This window comes from Lissotriton helveticus, chromosome 8 (genome assembly GCF_964261635.1).
Source record: "Lissotriton helveticus chromosome 8, aLisHel1.1, whole genome shotgun sequence".
In the NCBI taxonomy this organism is placed as follows: Eukaryota; Metazoa; Chordata; class Amphibia; order Caudata; family Salamandridae; genus Lissotriton; species Lissotriton helveticus.
The window spans coordinates 1,325,758,236-1,325,785,754 of NC_136069.1; the positions used below are offsets into that span (position 1 = coordinate 1,325,758,236).

The 27,519-nt window shown below is 43.4% G+C and overlaps 1 protein-coding gene across 1 annotated transcript in view; it reads right to left on the reverse strand.

Moving 5' to 3' along the window:
- LOC144773342 (amine oxidase [flavin-containing]-like) overlaps positions 1-27,519 on the reverse strand; it is a 313,689-nt gene that overhangs the window by 63,535 nt on the left and 222,635 nt on the right. The window contains exon 5 of the mRNA XM_078658307.1: positions 22,545-22,636. Within this exon, the coding sequence (XP_078514433.1) occupies positions 22,545-22,636 (92 nt within the window). The remainder of the gene's footprint in view (positions 1-22,544; positions 22,637-27,519) is intronic.

Sequence of the window (27,519 nt, forward strand, 5' to 3'; positions counted from 1 at the left end):
CCATACTAAGGGCCCGATGTAGGTAGGCAAATACCGGTCGGAAACGGACGAAAATACCGATTTTCAGCCGTTTCCGACCGGTATGTGGATATTGAGATGTAGGGGCATCTAAAATTACAGAATCGGTAATTTTACCGAATCTGTAATTTTACCGATTCGGTAAAATACCGAATTGGTAAAATTACCGAATCTGTAATTTTAGATGTAGGTAGCACTGTTTTCAGTGCTACAAGGGTTTAAGAATTCTTAATTTACCACCAACCATATAGTTGGTGGTAAATTAAGAAAACCATTTAAAAAGCATTTCTTCTGCTTTTTAAACGGTGCCATGTTGCAGACATACATGCCCTAAGGGCATGTATGTCTGCAACATGTGCACCCATGCACAATTGAGGGTTGCAACAGGGTGTCAAAGTGACACCCTGCCACCCTTCAATGTTTCCCCCAATTACCGATTCGGTATTTACCGATTCGGTAATTGACATTGATTCCTATGGCTTCAAGGCCCATAGGAATCAATGGCAATTACAGAATCGGTAAATACTGATTCATTAATTACCGAATCATACAGATTCGGTAATTAATTCGGTAAATATACCTACATCCCGATTGCCAGTTCTTAAATACCGAATCGGTATGATTTGGTATTTAAGAATCGGTAATCGGGGATTACCTACATCTGGCCCTTAGAGTTTAAATACTATGTGGATGTGTGTGGAGATTCTCAAAGAGAGTTATAGGTATACAAATAGAAAGTACATTAAACAAATTAATTATTTTGTGCATCATAAAGTGTGATTAATGGTTGAAGAACAATACATAGCGCTCTCTCTCCTCTTGAACAAAGGCATATTAGTGAGCGGCCAGCCGAAATGGAAATAACTCTTGAGCCGCTCTATTTTGACCACAATCCTTGTAGCAACCACCATTAGCAGAGAAACAGAGTCCCTAAACAGTCAAGGTTAAAGAAGAATCCCACACACAATGTTGGCCACAGATTGAAGTTCTTGGTTTAAATGAGAGCTAATACTATCCTGAAAAACTGGAAGTTAAAGAAAACAGTAAATGTAATGAATACATCGACTTTTGTACTAATTAAGTAGAAGGATATGCTATGTTCTAAGTGCTTACAATGGATTAAAATAGAAGTACATCCAGTCATTTCAATTATGACCCGAACCCTAACTGCTTGTCAGGCAGCCCTTCTCTTTGAGTAGAAATAAAACTTTGGCAATGCCCTCGGCTTCCGTGTGTTCTTCATGTGTTGCCCTTCTCCAGCTATAGGTTAAACTGCTGGAACTAGACTGTTCAAGAGACTGTGAACACAAAGGAACTTTCCTGCTCCATTTAGTTTCATGACATTGGAATCCATGCACATACATTTGACTTTACAATGCTTTCTACAATGGTCCAGGGCAAGGGTAGAGGAGGGGGAAGGCAGGAAAAGGGGAGACAGAAGCTCTGATTACTAGCAGAACCGATTAAGCACATCAAAGCCTTCAAGGCTACATGCTACAGGTAGAACACCATGCGAATGATATGCACCCTGAACCCAAGCACTACACACTGGCTGTGCCGAGCCAAGAAGTTATTGACAAAGTATCAAGCCAATGGCTCACTAGACTGTTTGAAGAAAGCCAATGGTATAAATGGGCAGATTGAATGCCCGTTCTATGTTCATTGTAGAAATAGGACTGTTTAATAGCTGTGCAGTCAACACCCAGACCGGAAAATGAAGTAAGATTAGGAGGGCGAGGACACAGCAGTGGGAGGTATAGGCTGAGTGGATGCAGAAATATTTACACAGCATGGGAGAGGCTTAGGGACGTAGTGGAGGTTGCGAAAGCAATGATGTGCATAGCTGCTCCATTACGCCTCTCTCTCTATAAAATTAGTCTGAGGGAGCAACGTCCAGCAAGCCATAGGAGGCATCCACAACTTATAACAGTAGACCGGAAATGTCAACACAAAGCAGTTTTCCACCTCAGGGTCCTAGTGATGTCATAGGTAACTCAAGCTTCTCTCTCCTAGGTTATGCTGTCACTTGTAAAACCTCAGCCAGGAAGAAGCATTTTATTGACAGTGCCCCTTACTTATATTTCATATGACCTTTAAATCACATCTACACTCACTTTCCATTCCCTTAATTATATTTTGTTTTACTGTTTGTTTTTTTTTTTTCCATCTCATTTTGCCTATAGCTTTTCGCTGTCAACCTTTGACTGTTGAGATGTCCCTTTGTTTTTCTGTCTTTTACTCACCTAACAGGGGAGGAGCTGTGTAGTTAAAACTAGTGCCCAAACATACAGCTAAGCCAGCACAGATTTTACAAATCGCCCCATCTATTCCTTTGTTTACCAGAGTATCGAGTGAAGCATCTACTTAGGCTACTGTTGTGGAGTCCACAAGGTCTTACCCAACATGGTCCCGTCAGTCCATTATGACCAATTGATTAGTTTAGGATAGCACTTAATGCAAGGTAGTTGACGCAATCCAAAATGCCCTTCTCTTAATGTCAGTGTAGTCTCTCCAAAGACGATTAAATGCAGTCACCAAATACCAGCTGGTCAATGACATAAAGTAGGAGCTTTTCTGTAACTTCCAGTCTGGAAGAACGACCTGCTGGAAGTGTACAAATGGATCAATGATCTTTTGAGAGAATGCTCATTGACCCCTCCACCCTGCTAAGGCAAGCAGTTCTCATCAGGCCCACACTCCTTTATTCCCAGCTCAGAAGGGTGTAAAGAAGTAAAAAAACATAGAGGGAGAAGCCTCTCAAAACAATCACTATCGAGAGGAAGTGTCAGGATGAATGAAGCATGTGTCAAAAGACAGACAAAAACAGATGAAGTGACTGATTCATATTTTGGCTGTTGGGCTGTTGTTCCGACAAGGTGGCTAAGTTTATACCTCCATCGCCCTGGTGGAGGTCCTAACTGACGAATTTATAAATGATCGCCAAGTTGGTGGTCATTGATGAAGCATGGCAGGAACCGCTGTCACAGCGATTAATGTTAATGCATACCGCTGTTTGGTGCAGAGTTGTGTCAACATGATGCAACCCTGAACAACAGAATTAATTTTTTTATTTTGAAAATGAAAATCCAAACAGGGCTTTTTCTTTTAAAAAATAAAAAATAATAATGCTTCCCTCGCCATGGGACTCACCTCCCATGGTGGAGGGGGGGGGGGGGGGGGGCGGGGGGAGCATTATTTTACATTTTACTACGCCTCAGCGCCATGGTCAGCCGCGGCCCGTGGAGGTAGTACGGTGGGGCAGGGAGGCGGTGCGGGGGAGGGGCAGGGTGGGGGGTGGTAAACAACGGAAAATTAATAATTGCAGTTAAGTAAACAATTTAATAAATAAAACGAATTTCATAGCGCACCCTGCATCGCAATATGCGATGCAGCGCGCGCTACGAAATTCGTTTTATTTACATCCATTTTCCGTTGTGTACCACCCCTCACCCTGCCCCTTCCCCGCACCACCTCCCTGCCCCACCGAACTCCCTCCACGGGCCACGGCTGTTGGCTAAGAGGAAACTCCATCAGCACCGTGATGAAGTCTCCTTCTGGCCAACATATAAACCGGGCACAAAATCAGGGCAAGAGCAGGATTATGCAGGGATGAGGGATAAAAACACAGACGACTTTTTTTGCGAAGAGCTACCTGTCTTTTGACAGGTGGTGCCATTTTATGTAAAAAAAATGGGATACGGCAAAAGATTAGGTAACTAGCTCCAGGTTACAACGCCTTGCAGTCCAACAGTAAGTATGGCTTTTCTTGTGATTGTCTTAACTAGGCCTTGATACGGAAAGCGTATCTATACGGAACGTGTATCTAGTAACTCACGTTAGATGGTGCTGCAGTCTGCTGCTCCTTGCACATTAAAATAGAAGTGAAATTGTGCAACTTGGAAAAAACATGTCGGCTTCAAAGTAATTTTTAATAAAACATCACACTTTTTTTGCATTTACTGATATTCAAGAGTCATTTGGCTAACCCTCTTTTTCAGCCAGGAACTGACATACATGAGACTGACAGGAATAATTATGTAAACTAAGTGTGTCAGAAGATACCGTAAGGACATTTAATTGTGCAATGTCAATAACGCCAGACCCCATAGCATAATTGTGATAAATGTTCATTTCAAACATTGTTCACAGCTAACCAGTAGGTGTGTGGGGTTTGAAGATTTCAAGTTGCAACTTACACAGGATCTCACTAAATGCTTGGGAGTTTGCACTGTTCAAGGAGCAGTGTGCACAGGGTTCCAGCAGTGGTGTGAAAGACTGGTCTTTTCAAGGTGAACGGAGCACAAGGTCCCACTAGATGTGTAGGGGTCTAGAGAGTTAAAGGTGCAGTGTGCATAGGAGTGTGTAAGTTTGTAAAGGCGTGGCAAATGTGCGATCATGTTGTTTTAAGCATTCCAAATGCATAATTACCGTCCCGATTGGGTAGTAGTGCACAGGCACACTCAGAAGACACTCAAGCGAACTGACAATTCACATACTGAGGGGATAGTGAGAGGATATAAGACTGGCTGCTTTTGAAAATCTGACCAGAGTTGCAGAGATTAACCATTTCCTACTGGTACTCTGGGGTAGTAAGAATAATCCCTTCTGCACTTTGTAAATAAGACTGTTGGCAGAGTGCAGAGTAAAAGGCTACGAATACGAAGGACTGATCCAAACAGGCCGGCAATAAATCCTTATATTATGTTTACATAAATCGAAACAAATAGTAACAAAAATAGAAATGAAGCAATACAAAAGGTTATGTCACTTTCTTTGACCGAATTAACTAGATTATGGAAGCATAGTGGCTTCACAGTGTCCACGACTGTTATCAAGACAAAAACACAGAAAAGACGGTAACGATAGAAACACAGTGCAATTTGGTGTGTATTCAAAGTGGACATTTCTTGCAATCTGACTTCGAAATGGCTATCAAAGAGCCTTTTAATTAGTTAGTGGGCAGGCAGTCACGGAAACTCCTCTCCCTACTATGATCAGATACATTTTTAGAATCCCTTCATCGACAGCCAAAGTGGGAAAAGATCTCGTGAAATGATGAAGCAACAATGCTCCAATTTCAAACATGTGTTGCTATTGTTACACAAACATACTAATTATCTATATACGTATTCAACATTATGATGATATTCACCCCCTAAACAACAGCACATGACAGCCTTCATGAACAGATCCTAAGTTGTAATTAAAAAATGATAATATCTTTCAGGGGCCAAAGATTTTTTAAAGTGGACACCACTGGTTCAGTCCATTGGTAGTGCTCCTTCCTGGAACCACCAGCCACTGCAACTGCTGGTGCCAACCATAGCAGTCTGTCCCTTTCTTATGGATACATCTTCTTGCAGATTCCTCACCTTATGAATATACAGGTAGATTCATCAAGCATTTTTGCGAGCGCAAACGGTGCGAATCGCAAAATTCGTCCGTTTGCGCCCGCAAAAATGGCATTTGAGATTCATCAATGGTTCATGAACTCGCAATTTGAAAAATCGCAAATAATTGCGATTTCCCAAATTGCGATTGCATTAAGGGAATTGCAATTTGCGATTCCTTAAATGCAATTCATGAACCATTCTAAAATTGCGAATTCCCAATCTGGGGCCGCTATTTACCGCGAAGTCTGACTACGTGGTAAATAGCGGAAACTTAGAAAAATGCACTTTAGTGCATTTTTCTAAGTTGTATGTTACACACACACACATGTCCTTTGGACATGTGTGTGCGCAACACCAGTGTACATTACCATTTCAGGGGTGCTACAGGGTGTCCTTTGGACACCCTGGCACCCTTGAAATCGCTTCCTTATTTGTGATTCGCTAATTGCTAATCGCAAATAAGGAATGACTCCCCATGCATTCCTATGGGCCTAAGGTTTAGCAATTAGCGAATCGCAAATAAGGAAGCAGTAGAAATCGCTAAAAATATTGGTATTTCTACATAAATCCCGTTTTGCGAGTCTTTAATAGCGATTCCTTAAAAATCGCTATTAAGGACTCGCAAAACATGACAATGATCAATCTGGGGGTTAGCTTCCACACTTCCACTTCAGGCTGGTGTAGAACACTTTTCCCCCAAGCAATAAACGCCTCAGCATTATCCTAAAACTAAAAGATCTTACCATATAAAAAAAGAGCCATAAGAAGGAGAAGTCCTCTTCACACTCAAGGAATAGGCCTGCGGGTTTGGCGATTCTTACACCACACCTTCACATGCTTCTGACCTAGCAGCCTAAGGCGATGTTGAAACTGACTAAGGCACTGCCCCCCTTCTCAATGGCCATGGAGCCCCAACTGACAAAGATGAGGGCCCGCCTGCATCAGCCTCCATCACCACAACTGCTGTAGTCAACAGTCCACTAGAAAGTTCTGCTGGGGCTACAACTGGTGAAGATAAATGCCCACCAGGTTAGCATACAGGCTGTGACAGCCGACAAGCCGAACTAGCACTTTGGTCGGTTTCTGTGATCCTGAAGCAGGCTGAACCAATATTGATGGTCTCCTACCTCGATACTGAAGCTCACAAGTGTAAAGATACTGTTTGAACCAGCTTATGTCTCACCAGCTTCATGGAGCAGGTTTAGCAGCCATGAGTCTGCACAAACTGAGACACTGTGTCTGAACGTGTGCAGAGAAAAACTGTTACTGTCAATGCTAACCTTTGCCGGCACAGACTTGTTGGGCCAAACACAATTGAACTAATCTATTGGGTGAAACATTGGGGCTATCACTAGTGATTATGTCTGTGCCTAGCCTATGCCAATACCCATGTATTTGCCTTCATCACACGAATGATTAACAGAAGGAAGCATGAAGCAGGCACCATAAAGATATCTGTATTTCATTTGATTCGATATCGGATATACAACCCAGTAACTGAACCACTTTTGAAATTTGTAGTATATAGTAATGCTGGGTGATTAAAGTACTTTCTATTACTACCTTTGAGATGAGCAATACTTTCTTGTGTCTGTTGGTTGGCTATTGAGTTCTGAACTCTTGCCCCCTGCACTAACTCCCCAAGAAACCTGACACTGCTTACCATAACTTGACACTGTGGAAATGTTTGTACTTGGCTCAGTTTACAAAGTAATAGCAATATGGGCCCTAAGACATCACTGGCACATTACCTCAACCACCAGGGTTGGTGTCCAGTAACCCCTATCTGTCCTGTGGCCTCCTGTACTAAGTTTGACAACCGTTGTGGAGGAAATCATTTGTTCAGATTCAGCGCTCTTGCCTATGAAAGTTAAGGACTATGGAAAAAGGATGCTGACAACCCATCATCTTAGCTTCCAAATGATACCGCCCTTCATTTGGACTTATAGTATGCCAGTGGCCAAGATTTTTCTCCAGAAGGGGAAATTTCTTACCCCTCTAGCCCTGACTTGGAGAAAGTCTGTTCTTTCACAGCACTTGTTCAGAAGGCGGTGTAGACCTTGGAACTGATGTTGTCTTCTAAGGAAGTGCAGTACAGCTTTCAAATGGAAATCTTGCAACCTTTCTGCAGAACCTTGCTCTCTTTCACCAAGTCTCTCCTAAACCCAGTAATGGCTGCATGCGAGAAAACCCTTTTGGGGCCAGTAGTCTACTGGCAAATTGCAAGATGCCATAGGCCAGCTCTGATTGCCGCACACATTGTTTCCTCCCACCTGTCACTAGAGAACCTGGTTGTTCAGACATCCTGGAATCAGAACCTACATTTTCTTTCTTAAAGCACCTCCAGAGAGTCCACGAAATGTGACACCATGGGTCATAAGGTTTTTGCCAGCAACTTGCCTCTATGCATAACTAATTCCACCTTCCTTTTGAACCACTATGTCGATGCCTGGCAAAATTCACAATTCACAATTTTTAGCCTGCCAAGCATCAGAAGAAGCCATTCTATGAACTGGTGACTGCTGCCCTAGATGCATGAAAATAGGTAAAAAATGTTTTTGGGACGGATGCAGACGCCATTGCCCATTCTATCGGTAATCTTCTCACACAACAATAACTAAAACTTGCCACTCTGCCATTCACTGCTTATACCCTTTCATATTACATCTCTTATACCATCTAAAATTATAGCATTGATAAACAAACTTAATGCATCTCAAATCCCATCATTTCCACTTTACTAGAATGGGGAGTTATAGTTCTTGTTGTGTGGTTAGCGAGCTGAAAACAGTATGTATCGATGAGCGCTCATTATAATATTGTGAAGGGGTGCATAAATTATAAATTTTAAGTATAACTGTAACTTTTAAATTTTTAATTTTTGTGTACCTTAAGTTTGGTTTGTAGAGAAAAAAAGAAGTACAGTTATACTAATTTAAGTGTGGTGCGTACATTAGACATTTAAGGAATAACTACAACTTTAGAATTTCCAATGTTTTTGTCATTTGATTTGTATAGAAAGAATAAATACAGTTTTAATAACTATAATTAAGTTTAACCTTTAGTTTTTCATTGAATTTCATTTTTTTTAGATTGTTAGTAAAAATGTGTTTCATAGGTAGAGTCCAGTGTTGTCGAGTAGAGTGATGTTATGTGGTGTCATACAGTACAGTTGTGGAAAGTGTTGTACAGTGTAGTGACATAGAGTGTAGTGAAGTAGAATGGAGTGGAATAGAGTGGAGTGGAGTAGAGTGGAGTGGAGTAGCCTATAGTGGAGTTAAATGTCCTACAGTGGAGTGGTGTCTCCTAGAGTACAGTAGCGTGGAGTGCAGTAGAGTGGAATGGCGTAGTGTAGGGTTGAGTAAAGTGTCATACATTGGAGTGGGGCCCTGTAGAGTACAGTGGAGTGCTGCATAGTAACATGTTGGAAAGTCTCGTAGAGTGGTTTGGAGTGTTGTACAGTACAGTGGCTCAGGATAGAGTGAAGTACAGAGTTATACAGTGAAGTGTATGGGGATAGAGTGAAGTGGAGTCTTGTAGGATGGGACAGAGTGTAGTACAGTTTTATAAAGTGGAGTTGCATAGAGTGGAGGAGAATATATAAGGAGAACAATGGTTCAAGGGTGGCCTAAATAGGTCCAAAAAACGAGAGAAAATATTAGGATTAGATACTAAAACAATCTGGGAGCAGAGCATGTAGGGCAGCATGTGACATTTTTAATCATTTTGTTTTTTCAACCTGTAGGTATTACAGAAATACATTCAGGTGCTCACATAAGTTATAGGGTGCGTATCGTGACTTGAGTGAAAAGTGAGAATAGACGAAATATCACATAGACGACAAAGGGAAATCCACAAAAATATATACAATGGAGGGATTTTCCTTGGGGGGGTCGACGACGTTTCGATCTTTATGGAGTCAAGATCATCATCAGGACAGGGTGAGCAGTCTGAAACTGGAGTAAAGGTAAGTATAAATTAGCACTTAGCCCTACTAGGTATTTACTTAACATAGTGACTTAGTGCTCCCAGTGGCATGATAGAAACAGTTGGCATGCAAACTGTTTAGACATATTAATTATTAAGTGTTCCGTGCGGTAGGGAAAAGGGGCGGTTGTCTGCTTCCAGATTGTTTTAGTATCTAGTCCAAAATTGTTTCGTTTTTGGACCTATTTAGGCCACCCTTGAACCATTGTTCTTCTCACTTTGTGGGGTACCTTTGTTTTTCTTATACTAGAGTGGAGGAGAAGGCAACAGAAGGGAGTGGAGTAGAGTAGGGTAAAGTATAGTATAGTGGAGTGGAGTGAAGTGAAGTGGAGCCAAGTGGAGTCACGTAGGATAGTTTGGAGTTAATTGTCATAGAGCGGAGTGTTATGTTGTAGAGTAGAGTGGCATGGAGTGGAGTAGTGTGGCCTGGCGTAGTATACAGTAGAGTAAAGTGTCATAAGGTGAAGACGTGTGTTGTACAGTAGTGTGGTCTGGCATGTCATACAGTCTTGGAAAGTGTCATAGAGTAGAGTACAGTGGGGTGCCACAGGGTGAATTACAGTGTCATAGAGTGGAGAAGTAAGGATTACAGTGTTATAAAGTGGAGTAGCATGGAGAAGAATACAGTGTTGTAGAGTGAAGTGGCGTGGAGTATAGTTAAGTGGTAAAGAGTAGCATACAGTGGAGTAGTGAACAGTGGAGTAGCGTAGTAGATTGGAGAGGAGTTGTGTGTCACAGAGTCGATTGCAGTAAAGTGGAGTGAAGTGGTATAGAGTAAGTTCTACAGTGAAGTAGAGTGCTGTACAATGCCACACACTAAACTAGAGTGCTGTAGACTGGCATTGACAGGAGTACATTGTTGTACAGTGGGGTGCTATAGAGCGGAGAACAGTGTGGTAGGGTGGAAGGGTGTAGACTGTCATTCAGTGGAGTACAGTGTTGTTGAGCGGAGTCAGTGGAGAGGTGAGCAGTGGAGGTGGGTAAAATGGAGTGGCATACACTGTAAAAGTGTATAGTGGAGTAGGGTACACTGGAGTCGCATAGAATAGTGGCATAAATAGGAGTGGTGTAGTGGAGTGGTGTAGAGTGGAGTAGTGTAGAGTGGAGTAGCATACACTGGAGTGGCATACACTGAAGTGGCGTACACTGAAGTGGCGTACACTGAAGTGGCGTACAGTGGAGTTGCATAGATGATGTCCATTTAACTGCTTATAGAAACTATATCTTCTTTTCCGACCTAAAATATTGGCTTATCCTACATATCTAAGGTTTTTTTTCTCCAAACAACCAAAGAATCTTGTTAGAGCCACCCTATATTATGTCTTATATAATTTAATATCCTGATTTTTTCCTCAATTTTACTGGCACTTTTGTACTTTCTAGAAACTACTGTGGAAAATTAGTACGGTTTGGTAAACATTATCTGCGCCATCTTGCCTTTTCCCCTGATGCCACACTTTTGTCGTGCGCACCCGCCATTTTAGGTGCCTCGATCAGAACCACCCCTTTGCATGCCACTGGCCCCCAGCATAGCCCTTCGCCCTCACAAAAGCCCGCACGCTGACAACCCCCGCTCGCACATGCCTTGGGTCATAAACCCCCCTTCAGCGCAGCTCTGCTTCAGAACCCCATCCTGTTCCCAGCGCGACACCTCCCTTCATTCCTTTCATGGTCCCAGGCCCTTTTGATACAAACCCCCTTTTTAATGTGTGCCCGTTTGTCTCCCTCGTTCCCAGGCCGACACCTAGCTCTGCCGATACTGTTTATTGCCCCTCCCCGTACAGTAGAAAGCTTCCCTCATCAAAGGACCCCCGAGTTGATCAAAGCCCCCACCCTATGAGATCCGATCAAACCCCCACATTCCATGAATCGGCGGAATGTCCAGCTGCGCGATAATCATCACCTGTTGTGACCGGGGTGGGGACTTCAACTGTAAATGTGTGTGGGAACGGGCCTGAAGGGGAGATTCGGAGGATATCCTTTCATACTTCAAAGCATTACAAGACTGTGTTACCTGCAATAAAATTCATTTAACTGTGTATAAGAGGCCAGGCCTCGGAGATGCGGTTAGAGCACCTCATGACGATACCTGCTGTCTGAACTGATGTGTTCTCCTCCGGAGAGAATAAACCTTGTTTCCTGCCTTCCCGTCTCCAGCGCCTGCCTCTTCATTGATTAATATTTCGTGGGTTAAAGAGGCGATACCGCCGGGCAAATATCGATTGTCCCTGACCTAGTTTCAACAATTGGCGTCCCAAGCGTGGGGCCCATCAGTGACTCGTGGATCCAGTGGGAGAGGTCCTGACGACAGAGTGAACGACTGCAACGATCGGGAGAGCTCTTGCCCAATAGACCCTCGTCTGGCAGCCGATCATCCGAACTTCACTGGTTCCGAACAGACCTCTCTCGAGTGATCTACGGTCCTGACTGGGAACCATCAGGAGTGCTGCGAGGAATACGAGGAAAAGAGGACGATCGGGCGCTGGATTTGGAAGACAGGAAACCGTCCATACGGTCCGGGTAAGGTCGTGTAGACACGACGAACTGCGAAATAATTGTTTAATTGTTCAGAAAATACTAGTATTACTCTTTGTTGACCTATTTGGAGATTCACTGTCTGCACACGGAGAAACAGTAGGCTCTTTCTCTTTGCAAACAGTGAAGGATAGGTAACGCAGCCGTCGTGCCTATCTTTCTCCCCCACTGAATTAGTTATTTATTAACGGCTAACTGTACTGTTTTTGACCCCGAGTTACTGTTCGCGGATTGTTTTCTGGAGATTCTCTGTCTACAAACAGGAAAGAACAGGTTCCCCTTTGCAGATAGTGAAAGGGTAGAGGACGCAGACCTTTTGCGAATCTACTTATTCTTCCCACTGGTCGTTTTTTTTTGTTTATTTGATATTGGTTCATGAGGTATTCACTGCCTGCAAACAACGTAGAATAGAAATATTCTGTCTAGTCTTTGCACACAGTGATAAGATAGGCAGTGCTGACTTTTTGTCCCTCACTGTGAGCCGTCATGTCTGTCTTCTCCCCACTGGTCGATAGCTGGTTCAGCCCGGACCGTTTATTAGAGGTGGATCATCTAGCTCCACTGGAAGGCACCCCTAATAAAGACATGTTCATAAACTATGGATTAGTTACCATAGCCTATAGTAAACTGTGGCACAGGTATACCAAAGAAAATCAAGAGAAACAGTGGCCACTGATAGGATCCTTCGATCTTGATAAAATAGAAACGTTAGAAATAGCCCTTCGTGATAATAAGACAACGCCTATTATGCTCGACAGTCTCGGTATGTGGCGCAAAGAAGCAATGCAACGAAAGAAAAGAGACGAGGACAGAGTAGGTAAAGGAATATATCGACAGGACGACCCCAGGACACAACGTCCCGAAAGTAATCCCCCGACACTATGCACAGGACGGCCAGACTTAGGGCAAAACCAATGTGCTTTTTGTAGATATGCCGGGCACTGGAAAGCCCAATGCCCGACTCTACTGAACGTGAGTAGGAGCGGAGGGCCGACAGGAATAACAGGCCAGCAGAAAGGGAAAAGGCGCGAGACAAAGATGAATCAGACTGACATGGACAGGCCAGATAGAACCACCACGTTCGATTATGCCCGATGGCACAGATTTCGCCAGGCCAATTTCAGCGACATGTTCGAGTCCTCATAGATCAAACAACGCTAAGACGGGAAACCCAGTCCAGCTCTAAATTTACGGACGACAAACACCGAATAAAGCAAAAAGAATAATGTACACACGTGATCAAGCATTCTTACGTTTAGCCAAGTAGGGAAAAGTTTAGGGTATTTCGAGGTAAGGGTTACACAAGTATCCTTCGCCGAGAGGACTAGGGATATTGCCAATGTTTGAAAACCTACTACCTCCTTTTTTCCGCATCCTTATAGGCATATAACTAAAAACTACCCCATTCCTCTAACGATAAGTATGCGCAGCATACAGAAAAAGATAATTCTGGCCAATAACTGTTTTTTTGTTTGTCTTGGGTCTTTGTATATAATACTTGTACTGTCTCCCCGTCTGAGTTTGCGTGTACGTGATGCATGAATCTACGTCATCCCTCTGCCTGTGTTTCCGTGTTACTTAACTTCTGTTAACAGAAGCTTTAGCATGAAACAACCTGGAAAGAAAGGAATGGGAAAACGAAATCCGTAGGCCACTGATGAACTTGAACTTTTATTTAACATAACGAACAAGAAACAAATAACAATACGTAATAATAACACCTATTAATGCCCTAACAACAGAAAACGTTAGAAACAAGAACGGTAAACTGTAGAAAATGAAAGTCAGCAGAACATTCGCCCCCCCCCCTCTGGAACCTTCCAAGGTAGGGCAGGGTTATGGCTACGCCCAGCCGGCAGCAACCCATATAAGGCGGGTCCTGCTGCCAACAGTCGCCAGGAAATCGTAACATAGGGTGGAGCCGGAGGAGAGACAAGGGCCAGCGGGACCCAGCCAGGGGATCACCTTGACCACACCGGAGAGTTGTAAGGGGGGGAATGTCTATGTCCTCGACCTCTCTCTCTCTCTCCCCCAGTCCGGCCGCGGTGGCGCGTGGGAGTTTCAGGTAGTCCCGCCACATGTCCTCCCGGTCCGGCCACCAATGGCCAGGGACTGGGGCCAACTGGATCCGGCTGCAGCCGATAAACCAAGGAACCCGTTCATGGGGCCAGAGCCAGGGGCGTCCGGCCGACATCCACCGGAAGCCCGGCCCAGAGAAGGACGGGACACTTCTTTCTTTTCTCCTCCGTAATGGCAGCAGCAGCACGCCAGGCGCCACTTGAATAATGGCTGCGACAACTCTGGGGGGAGGGATGTCTTGTACATACCTCCGCGGAAAATTAGTCCAGGTTGGGCTGGGAGGGAGAGGTGACGCGGACGGGCCTCTCCCACCTCCACGGATAGGAGGTTTCCCAGCCCCCGGCCCGGCACCGAACTCCTCCAGCCAGGCGGTGGTGCCGATACCTGCGCAGCACCGAACATACAGCGGTGGCGCCCCAGTACTTGCGCAGCACCGAACATGCGCCGCAGGTGGCCATACTTCCGCAGCACTGGGCATGGGACTTGTGGAGCACGGGATGTGGAGAGGCCATCGTGCATGCCCATGAAAGAGAGCGGCATGGAGTGCACCGGGAGAGGGAGACGGCGTGAACGAGTCTCCCTCGCCCCCCCCCCCAGGTGGGGGCACCACAGCTGCACCCTAGCCGAATGTCCTGCTTCCACAACATGGAGTTCCATTTCTTTTTTGTCCCCAAAAAGGTCTCTTCCACTCTTGCAGGCTCGACGAGGGGGGAGCTGCTGCAGGGCCTCAAAATGGCGTCTGGGTCCGCTGGAAGGCGGGTCTAGGCCGCTAGAGTAACTTTGACCAGCAATGTAACTCGGGCGCTTGCCCACCGGGGCACGAGCCCCCACCTCCGACAGCATCTCCACAGCCTTGAAGATTCTACAAAAATCCCAGGAGCCCTCGGCCCCTGCAGGCTTCCGGTGAGGGACAACTGCCTTGATCGCTAAACGAAATAAGCATGACATAGCCACTCCTTCTGTTAGCATGAATTCTTGAACTGCCGAAAAGGACTCTGGTCCAACTGCCGGTTGTAGGAAACATTTTTTCTTGATGCTACTTCCGGACTAACCCGGCCCCGCCCAAAATGGCGCCGGTATCAATAGGAACTTACGAACACCTCGTGGTGTCTTTCTTTTGCTAAAAAGACTCGATGTTCCGAGATATGTTATGATCCTTTATACACTTGACGGAAAAGAGGGAGGATTCACTCGACGAACATGTAACAGGACCCCGTGAAAAATGTTTTTTTTTCAATGTATTATTCATTATGATATTATCATAACTGATATGTAACCTCGCTTATGACACACACACACATGGTATACCTATAGGAAATTTGATTGCAACTAGTCAAACTGTGCTTCCAATTATGAAATGAATGCCCCTTGATCCCTCAACTATTCGATAGACGTTTTTAAGTTCCCTGCAAATGAATGAATGAACCTTTTTAACATGTTTTAATCCTACAAAATAGCCCCCCCCACTGTACGCACTTTAGCCATTGCCGTATCCGGCCAACCCCGATCACACTGTCCTATCAACATGCTGAACGATTGTGCAAATAAAGGTTTTCCAAACTATGAACGGGTATTGCATGCTTTATTTAAAATGTGGGATCAGCGGGAGAGTTTTTTTTTGTGCACCCTACTCTGCTCTCTCTTTAAGGTTATTAGAAGATGGTTGCCCAGCCCCGGATGGAGGATCGAATCTAAGACACGATACTCTGCCGTCAAATATGTGACTGACTCAGGGACTCGCGCATGGAGAAAGACCTCGACTTCTGGGGATGGGTAAAGCGAAACGGTGTAAAGGATGGAATATAAAGGATGGGTAAAGTGAAACGATGTAAATGATAGAATATTATAAAGATACGACACTCAAAGGTACTAGGGAACAGAGTTGACCGAAGAGCTGATAAACCTTAGAACATCACAGCGTTGAAAGAGATTTAAGGACCCCGATAGCTAAATACACCTACCAACTAGATACCTCGCGCTAGGTGCTTCTGATTCTCTAACGTTTTCCTATTCACAGCCTATAAGGACACACTGCCCCCCCCCCCCTTGGCTCCAGAAACCACAACCCCAGGGATTCTATCCCGAGGAGATAAGACGAGTATGAGGTAAGTAAAAGACTTTCGTACCCGTGCTTTTTATATGCTCGAATGTTGTTCCCCTCCCCTCTTTTTCCCCCCCTACAGGCCACATCGGAATCACGACCGAGGTATGGTGAAGATCTGAAGCCTCGCCATGTCTGATACACGAAGCGGACTACTCGATGCATGTCCTCTGTACCCGGCCTAATGCTCGTCCATCCCAAACTGCATGCTTTCAAAATTCTAACACAGACCCGTAATGTCTTATGTTGTGTAATGCGCTGAATAGCCTATCTTAAATACACGGCCACTCCCCATGTCGCACGTGTACTATTTAGCCTGTTGTTGCACATCTCTCTCTCTCTCTCTCTCTCTCTCTCTCTCTCTCTCTCTCTCTCTCTCTCGCTCTTCCGAACGACTAGCACCTAAATTGGCAAACCGCCACCCCTAGTGCACCACCCAATTGGCTCCAAGTACCGCAAGTATTTGCACAAAATTTATCCTAAATAAAATCACCCTGACGCCGTGTCACTACCTCTCCTTTCTGCTAAAAATTGCTGAAACCGAGAATTGACCATAAGGGAAAGGACAGGTAAGACGACTGAGGTTCCCTAATCTGACCCGTAATAAGGGAACTACATGTCAGCGGCTCCTGTGTTATAAAAAGATGCCTCAGATAACGCGACCTTCCCCGTCCCGAATTGCCGCAATACCCAAACAGTAAAGGTGATCGAAACATCCCCATCTTCCCAGAACGCCCCCAGTTTCGTATCAGCTGCCCCAGACGAGAGTTTTAAAAATGTCCCTCACCCCCGGTTGTAAGAGATGGGTCGATTTACGCCCTTACCACAGTTTTCTATGTCCCTAGTTGTTTTCCACAAGACCCCGTTTTTTTTTAATTAAGTAGTCAGGTTGTAAGAGGCTATGTAGGAACCAGAATGATGTTTACAAAGTTAAGATTAGACCGAAGTGAAGAAATCGTTGCAATGAACCCTGTTGAAAGTAAAATGTTTAGCTGAAAGGCAGGATGCATTGATAGAATGAAAAATGTTTAGCCTATGTTCTTCCCTCAGAAAGATACCTATCAGACCATGGTGATAGCGCACTGCACCCTTTTTTAAATATAAAGCCCTGGAGAACGGTATAGCTTTGTAAGGCTCGTATTAGGAAGGTGGGTCTCCGTCAGAAGAACTGACGTAACTGTAATGCAATAAAAGGTACCAGATCTCGTACCACGACCAACAAACACCAAAGAAATAGTTGCGAAGGAAAGTTATAGTAAATCCAGCAAGCCCGTCATCACTCATTTATATGTTAGTTGTGAACCCCAATATAATGGACGTTTCCCATTTGCCTGAAGCTGGGAGAGAAATAGACTTATGTGATTACCTTCCTCTGCCAATTCTCTAAAGACTGTCTTTTCAAACTCATTTAAGGGTACGACTGTCGGAGGAAAGAAGGACCGGATGTGGGAGCACGTGGCCTGACTACAGATTATGGAACATCTGCGACATTGGCCAAGGCGAGACCGCGACAGTAAGGAGCTGCAGGACGAGGCACTGTTTTCGACAAAATGAGAGGAAAGGGCTGACCTGATGCCCCTGCTCGATGTTCAACGTATGCCGAAAAGTCCCCGCTCTCTGAACTCGGTCATGAGCCCGCCTACCTGAAATTTTCCGTCCCCCTAGTCTGTTCCCAATCTGGCCCTGCTCCATCCCCCTTTTTCTCCAACCTACCCTAAGGACTGCTCACACACATATTTCTTCCATCTGAACTTTTTGACAATCAACTCAAAGGACACAGGGCGAAAAGGACCTTTTTGACCAGAAACGCGAGGAAAAGGTCGTGCCCTGCAACGCGGGAACTAGAATAGAGCTGGACCCATAGCTCCACCGCCGGTGCTCCACAGTGCCAACAGAAAACGACAAAGAATGCTGAAAACTCACTAACTTCGAACATTGACACCCTTAATTATCGTTTCTACTATGTCTCATTTCTCTCCCAGCCACCATTGTATTGATTATGCTCCAACTAAATATGAACAGAACTTGCATATGTAATGACCTATCACTTTACATTCCGAACGACTATAAGTAGCTATGAAATGTACTCAATGCTCTCACTACAGAATCCGATATTGCATTACTATGACTTTCCTGCACAACAAGTTTATCGATAGACCCGCCTCCTAAGACGAGAGATCTTAAATGTAATGTTTATGACCCCTTCACCTGGGTTCCTACTGCTTTTTCTTATGACCACCACAGTAGACATGAATAGGAAATAGGCCAGCAAGATGTCTTGGATATGTTAAAGGGAGGACTGTGGAAAATTAGTACGGTTTGGTAAACATTATCTGCGCCATCTTGCCTTTTCCCCTGATGCCACACTTTTGTCGTGCGCACCCGCCATTTTAGGTGCCTCGATCAGAACCACCCCTTTGCATGCCACTGGCCCCCAGCATAGCCCTTCGCCCTCACAAAAGCCCGCACGCTGACAACCCCCGCTCGCACATGCCTTGGGTCATAAACCCCCCTTCAGCGCAGCTCTGCTTCAGAACCCCATCCTGTTCCCAGCGCGACACCTCCCTTCATTCCTTTCATGGTCCCAGGCCCTTTTGATACAAACCCCCTTTTTTCTGTGTGCCCGTTTGTCTCCCTCGTTCCCAGGCCGACACCTAGCTCTGCCGATACTGTTTATTGCCCCTCCCCGTACAGTAGAAAGCTTCCCTCATCAAAGGACCCCCGAGTTGATCAAAGCCCCCACCCTATGAGATCCGATCAAACCCCCACATTCCATGAATCGGCGGAATGTCCAGCTGCGCGATAATCATCACCTGTTGTGACCGGGGTGGGGACTTCAACTGTAAATGTGTGTGGGAACGGGCCTGAAGGGGAGATTCGGAGGATATCCTTTCATACTTCAAAGCATTACAAGACTGTGTTACCTGCAATAAAATTCATTTAACTGTGTATAAGAGGCCAGGCCTCGGAGATGCGGTTAGAGCACCTCATGACGATACCTGCTGTCTGAACTGATGTGTTCTCCTCCGGAGAGAATAAACCTTGTTTCCTGCCTTCCCGTCTCCAGCGCCTGCCTCTTCATTGATTAATATTTCGTGGGTTAAAGAGGCGATACCGCCGGGCAAATATCGATTGTCCCTGACCTAGTTTCAACACTACCACAATACTACCACGGTAGACTGTAAAAGTTATTTAAAAAAATATACACATATTAAATGGCATATACCTACCAATACTACCTTGTGTGGGCTTTCTGAAGTCTACTTAGAGTACATTTATAACCTCTCCCTCTCCATTTTTTATTCAAATATACAGCACACAGCCAAACATCTCTTGCTAATCCAACATGGCTACCTTTCATCTGTGGACTGCTTGCCAGAAGCCAATTATATTTTGTGATGTCATCACTGTGTACTGTGGTAGTACAGCGGTATTACTGCAACAGCAGATAGCACTAAGTTGTTTTGCTTCATTACTTGACAAACACTAAAGCAATTTCGTTGCCATGTGAAAAGGGTCATCTACTATACATACCTTTGAAATTTCATTCAAATCTGAACTGCTGTTTTGACGCTACATCTAATAAAAAAAAGTCTATGTAAAATGCATTGGGGTCCTAATCAGTTTTGGGGCCCCCCTTTTTTCTTTGCACCCCATGACCAAACGTTGCAAAACTTTCCATCATCTGCCAATGTACAATGAGTAATAGTTCTGGAAAGATTTGGGAAGATTCGTCAAATAGGTGCACAGTTATTATGGGGTACAAATCTAAGGAATTCCTGGAAACCGTGACTATAACTACAGAGTAGCTACCTCAATATATATTTGCGCTTGTGTGTGTGTGTATATATGGAAGACAACAAAACGAAAAGAAAAATTGCAAAACACGAAACATATAAAAATGTAAATGTAAAAACTAACTGACCTGATTATATGAGTCCATGGAGATTCGACTTTTTCATGGTTTTGAAGTATGTTGTCTATTTCAATTTTACCACGTGATGTTAACTGTGCACTCAAAACTAATAATGTATTTTGGCTCTGTATGTGATCAAGGCAGGGGACCCTGCCGAAAAGGATCATAGCCCGTATTTGATGAATAAAAGGATACACTGAAGCCTTTCACTGCGGTGTCGTTTTCTGGCAGAAGCAAGGTGATTTTCCGGAGTTAGTTGTATATATATATATATATATATATATATATATATATATATATATATATATATATATATATATATTATATATATATATATATATATATATATATATATATATATATAATTAAACATTGCTGTGCTCGGTAGAAGTTGTAAGGTCTTGGGTGTGTCTCAATCACTTCAGTTTTCTGCAGACCGCTCGCTTTTTCGCCTCATATCTTTCGAAAACACTCAATCTGCCTATCTCACACCTCTTCAGCATCCTCTTCAGCATCCTCTTTTCACTCTCTCTTGCACATACTGCCTTGGATCTCCTTTCTTTAACTTTTCATTCTGGCAATATTTTGACAGCTGTGTACCTCCTTCTCGAACTTTCGCACATCATCATAATTACAATTGCTACACCTGACCATTGCTCCCTGTGCCATTATAGAGGCCAATTATTGCAAAGAGCAAGTATGCAGAACTACTTTATGACCTAGTAACAGGCACTTCGATATATTGGCACTGCATTTGACCTGAGCTCCACATCTCTCAATTGTGGCCCACCACAACCTGAACTCATAGCTACATAGAAGGGACTCGTTTCACACCGTGCACTACATATTGCATGAAAAACTACAGAATCACGCCATCCTGGGGAAAGCAAATACTCTTAGGGACTGCAAGACAAAGTCAAAAGTGAAATGTATAAGAAAAAACATTGCTGTTCCCAGGCCGACAGGGAGGTGCCTATTTTTGTAGTGTAGTGCTGTCTTTGGCTGAGGCAGTCAAGGGGGCCCGGACAATTACAGATGGGGCACTTCCCATGACCCTCCTTCAGTGATGGTACTACTGTCAGAGTGATACTACTGTAAGACTCATCAATTAGGTGATGAATCTGTGGGATTAAGTTTGAATCAGAAGAAAATATTCCTTATCTTTGGTTACTATATTTTTGATGGATACACATTCTTCCTAAAGATTTCTCGCTACCTTCCTTCCTCCACCATTAGCTAGTGCCATGAGTAATGAGATCCTAAAGTATACAAACATATTGGATGCTGCATTTGTAGCGGTTCTGGCTCTACTGATTCCTCTCCACATGCCTCAATGAGGAGTGGAAAAAAATCAGGAAGTGACAACAGTGAACTGATGGTCACCTAATATACTTCAGCGACCTCACTTCTGGAAGCGGAGTCAAAGTCGTAAGAGAATGGAGCCGCCCAGTAGAGCTGAAAACTCACTGTAGAGAAAAAAGGTTTTCCAGACCAGTCTGAAGGCTGGAAGGGGTATTCATAAGATAAGAAGTCTACAGGAATGATATTTATCCACGAGCAATACTGCTGCCAAATGTTAGTACCCACAAAGATTTACTCTGGATTGTAGAAATAATATAGATTGCATTTATACACTGGTGTAGAGATTGATTAATCCCGAATTGTTCTATTTCTAATGGAAGAGGCTTGTTCAAATCCAAAGCTGGGCTACTTCACATTCTGGCATGTGTAATGGAAAAAACAGGTACCCGAATTCAGTGGGGGAAAAAATAACTGGATAGATTATTTGTTTGCACTACTACAACATGAGAACTTCAGTCTGGGATTCCATACTGATAGTATGCACTTGCTTCAGGGATGAAAATAGAGCATGCAGAGTGCACCTCTGGCAGACCCAGACTCCTGCATCCTGACATATTACTACAGTAACTTATCATTGAAGCTGACCATTTGTCAAAACTATCTCTTGAGCACTGATGAAAAAAATTAATTAATACTCTGTATTTCAGGGAGTGACAGCAGCAGTAGATAAAGGGGAGACACTCTGGTGACATGAGGATACCTCGCTTTGAAGAAAAAGCAAAATGCAACAGAGATACAACACATGAAACGTTGGAGAACCCATGTGTGTAGGTGTGAAGGTGAATTAAATGAAGTGGTGACAACCAACAACAGTGGGCAGCAGCAGGAAACTGATGAGGAAAGATGCATGGAATCTGAGAGTACAAATCACAGTATGGATCCAAGAAAAAACGTGGTTTGAAGCACACCTGAAGTATGGAAATGTCACAGGAGAAATTAGAATACTTAGAAGCCCTGCTGGGTATCAGTTGGACTTTCACTTTGCACTGCTAGGTTTGAATTGGTCCTGTCCACACTCAAGAAAACAATTCAGACATGTTAAATACATAAGAAATATAAAAACGAACTGTTAGTAACCTCATTCAGGTCTATCCTTTATCCTGCCCAGAGGCTTTACACTGTGAAGAAATTAAAAATTACAAGCAGTTCTTACTCAGTCCAGCAGAGTTTGTCAATCAGCTCTTTCATCGTCATCTTGTCCCACTCCTCTGCATGTGGGGCTGCCCATGGCGCTTCTTTTGGAATCTATGGAGACAAGAGTATTTTAAGTATACAATGCATACACACAGTAAAGTAGCGCATACACTAGCACTGACTGGAGTAAAGTACTCCAACAATGGCACAACTGCAAGCTGTCCGTTGCCGCTGCCGAGAGTAACCCTACTTGAGGGTAGCAGAAAACTCCCTCATGTGCGTGTTTACACACTCACTTAACGTACCATGCACAGCAAAGGTGTGCATGGCACCTCAATGGCAGATACACAGATTTACTGCACTATGACCGCCTAGACATTTGGGAAGTCAAATCAAGGTATGAGTACAAATATAAATGTTATTTTTCAAAGTGTGAATAAAAAGTCTCCTGAGTTTATTTACATGCTGGCATCAAAACAGCTGTTTCAAATATTTTCATAGAACTCAAGTCAAAAAATGTCCTCATATGAGCTGGGGGTACAATCTCCTAAATGTACATGTGTAAAATACACTTATGCATGGAAAATAACCTTTGTGAACCAGGACCATAAATACTGAGGGGAATCCGGCTGGTAGGCTTAGAAGATAGGTGGCCACTTTGTTGAGGAGAACTTTGGCTGAGCTCTCATATTGCTTAGAACAATATATAACGAGGAATAATATAAAATGAAACTGAAATGTAAAAGGCACTCAATATTACTCCATAGAACGTCAAAAACAACGTGACGAAACAGCTAATGACCTCATTCATAGTGCCATATTGCAATTGGATGCACAAAACAGCCTGGTAAAATACAATTTTCGCAAGGTAGTCTAACTTTTTTTCCCAATTCCAACATCGATTTTTTAGAGAGTTTTACATAGCCCAAACTAGACCCGAAGATATCAGGTATCAGAGCGCTTTACATGAGCACCAGTTTCGTTACAGATGGACACATACATGTTTTTGTTTTTTAGGCACGAGGAGATTAAGTGATTTGCCCAGAATCACAGAATGTTGAGTGTTGATGCCAAGACTCGAATCCGGTTCCCCAGCTTCGAGATCGACTGCGCTAGCCGTAAAGCTACATCCTCTCCCCTAGTGTACAATTCACAACAATGTATGAAAACAAACTGCAACCATTTTTGCGCAGGGTACTTCCATTCATTAGCACTCCCTAGGGCTCGAAATATACTCCAGGCTCGAGCTAGAGAAAATTGAAAGTGCATACACCTGGGGAAAGTCTACTGTCTGCAAGTTGAGCAAAACCATTGATTGTAAAACTGGCACAAAAACATGTTTACACCAGGTTTTACAAATACCATGGTATACAGAATGAGGCATTACATGTCTTCACAAAGATCCAACAAAAATCTATGTCCTTAAATAGGGTGACCAGCAAATGCTTTGACTAGAGTTGGGGTTTTAACCAGGTGACATTTTTTGCATTCACTTTTAGAAACATAACAGATCAGAAATCCATCCAGAGGCAAAAACCTAGAGCATGGGTACTCGCAAACATTTGCCCAGTGGCCAAAAAGTACAGTCTGTGGTGTGTCTGGTGGCCGCACTAATGCCAACAGTTTGGTGTTAGGGGTTCTGGGTGAGTCAGGGATTGTGTAAGGAGGTCTAAAAAAGGGTTAAATGAATAGGCAAACATGTATTTGCCAGCTAGTAAATGCTTGCCAGTTTATTTAACATGTTTTTCTGAATATTAGAGCTCAACAGCCAAACATGAGCTTGTGCTGCTGTTCACCAGGGGGGCCGCATGAAAGGTCAAGAGCGGCCCCCGGGTCGTACTTTGAATAACACGGACCTAGATACTCTATGTGAGAAGGGAAGCACGATCTCTAATCTGCTGTGCACAAGCCTTCAGTGGGTGGGACCAAAGGGGTTCTCATGGCTGACGTTTGATGAAAGGGCCTTACGATTCAAGATGGACCTTCATTCACTCAGTGTTTTTTTATGGAGTTTTTGAAGCTCAGTTCAGGTTAGTCAACCAATACTGAGTGAGAGCTCGTATTTGGATACCTTTGATTCTAATTCTATGCCATGGTCAGAGATATTTTTTTTAAGTTGAATAAATACCTAGTAGAATAGTTGATTCTTTAGTCTGATGAGGTTGTGGCCTGGAAGGCAGGGTGTTCTGCGGTCTTCTTTGTCTTCTCCAACTAGAAAATATGATCTGTTTGCCCAGCATGATGGAACTTTTAAGGCAAATATTTATTGTATGTCTTTGAAGCAATTCCTGGGTACAAGTGCTTAACGAGGCAAAGAAACTTACTGTACGGAGCACGCAAAGAACTAAATGGTCCTGTATTACTGTTCAAGGAACTACCTTTCACATTTCTTAAAAGGAATCATTCAGTCTCGGCTCAACATTAGGGAAGCCACACTCTTCTCTTTTGATTTTATTCTGAGGAAAGATGGATTCCGAATGGATTCTTAAGGAGTTCAAGTAGGTTTTCATTGGAAGGTGCCACCAAACTATAACCAAATGTCCCTGAGGTGTCCTAACCCCATTTTCTCAACCGAATGGTGTATTTCTTTGTAAAGAAGGAAATTACAAAGAAATACACTGTACGAAGGAGGCAATATCTCCGAGATCTTTGAATATGAAATCCAACATGATGAAAGCTTCCAAGAAAGACATCTTCCTATCTCCATGCCAACCCCTTAGTGCCCAAGTCTCTCCCTGTGAACAGCATAGGAAAGCTGTAGGAAAACCTTCACATATTCCTAGAGTTGCAACTGGTTACAGTCTGAATTGTTTCAGTGATCTATCAGTATCCACCAGTATGAATTTCAAAGTGGGACATACAAGAATAACAAATACAAGATTACGTTAATTGTATTATTTATTTATTTAGGGTATTTATAAAGTGCATCGCTCATCCCCTAGGGGATATCATGGCGGTGTAACACTCCCACTCATCTAAGCTGGAAAAAACTCCTCAAAAGGCCATCTTAAAACTGCTGAGGGATATTATCCTGAGAACAACATCTTTTCGATTTCTTTCTGAATTGGAGGCAATTATCAGTAAGACGGAGGTACATAGGAAGGGAATTCCACTGGAATTCCACATTTAAAAACTGTAAAACCTTGATTGCATTTCATGTAGCAATTCCTCCATGTCTGAGTGCAGTGGTGTAAATGGTAGTAGGAGTGACTAGATGAAAGCCTGAAATGCCGCTGCATTACAATTATTCCCAACTGCATAGTAAGCGCTTGGGAACGTTAATGCCATGAGATACATTAACAACTAAAAGCATAATTAGTTTGGATCTCCCCACTGTAATCCTGATTTTATATACATTGTTGATGAGTTAATTAAGAGTTATGATATATCTGTTTTGTAATCAATGTATGATGTTTTACTGATAAATAGGTTGTTAAAGGAATACATTTTCAAGAGGCATGGGAGGAATATCTTGACCAGGACTCCTATTATTTTCTCCCTCACTGTAGTTTCTGGCTCTGGAAAGCTCAACCGGCTAAGACCGGCTCTGAAGTGACTTCAGTCTTGGAATGTGTTCTTCTGTTTGACAAATATGTAAAAACAAGTATTGATGAGTAAAGTTACTTTGTGTGATTTGTATTAGATTGATGAATTTCTCCCACAAGTGAGGGAAGTACAGTTTCTGCTGGTTTTGGTGCCTTTGCACTTCCTCGTCACATGATCTTGCCAACTTTCTCTCCCCAACATCCACACCTTGTCCAAAGCCTCCTGCAAGCCATCTTCAGAAGGCTCAATCCTTGTGTTTTTGCTTCTCTTTTGGCTTCCCTTCCCTTTGGTATTTATTTCCCCTCCCCCTGTGACATGCAGCCCATTAATCCAGGAAAATGGATTAGGGTGTCTTATGTGTCGTCTTCCATGTTTCAGCATGGTTTAGCCTGGAAAGACATTGGATCAGAATCCCTGCTTCCCTGCTGACCACGAGCCTAGTAGGTTGGTAGGGTAGTCGTCCCTCACACAACTTAAGGCAAGCATCTCCCTGAGTCTCCCCCAATGATAACCACCTTCCCTTATGGAATACCTATCTTATGTATAGCTCAACACTGCCCAGAGCAGCTCTCATAAAGACCTAGTACAACAGCTGACTGTCAGCTCTCCATTCATCTCCTGTATATCTGTAAAATATCTCTGAAGTGTATAGGGAGCCAAATGGTTAACCTGATTTCTGTTTCAGTGCGTTCATCTTTTTGATTCACTCTAGCTGGAACAATATTACATCTCTTATACTTCAAGAATTACAGGGACCAATAAAGTCTATTTGAAGGATTAGGTGTTTCAAACACAGCTATATAAATGCTGTTACGTTGAACAGAGTATCTGCCACTATGACTCAGAAAATAATTCAGAGCATAACTGTAAGAACCTTTTACTTAGCCCCTAAGGCACTCAGGGGTTACTGTACTATGACTGGGGCAAGTGAAGCCGTTTACAAGTGGTGTCCTGGGGCTACAGCAGTGTTAAACCCAAACTAAAGGACCAAGTACTCCGCTTTAGCACTTGACTCTCAGAATGTATCACAGGTGAGCAGTCAAGTTCACCTCTGATATGGAGGTTAAGTAGGCTTAGACACTCAAAATATAGGCAAAATATAGGCAACAACGTAATGCCAGTCGATAGCGTTACTATCCCAGTCAGTACTTTATAAATGAAAAGTAGAATCTTACAAGGAAAACGTGAGGGATTTAACACCTATGCACATACAGTTATGATTGCAAAAACTAGTATGAAGCGCTATACAAATCTTAACATGAACACTTACGGCCATTGTTATTTAATTAATTATATTGGTGAAGCTGAACCTTCAAATCGATAGTAGAACGAAGACAAACAACTGGTTCTTGCTAAGGATCACATAACCAAACATTGGCACTACACCTCCTTCTGATAAGGATACACTTCAGAGCAAAACAGTTTTTAATACTACATTTCCAAGAGGA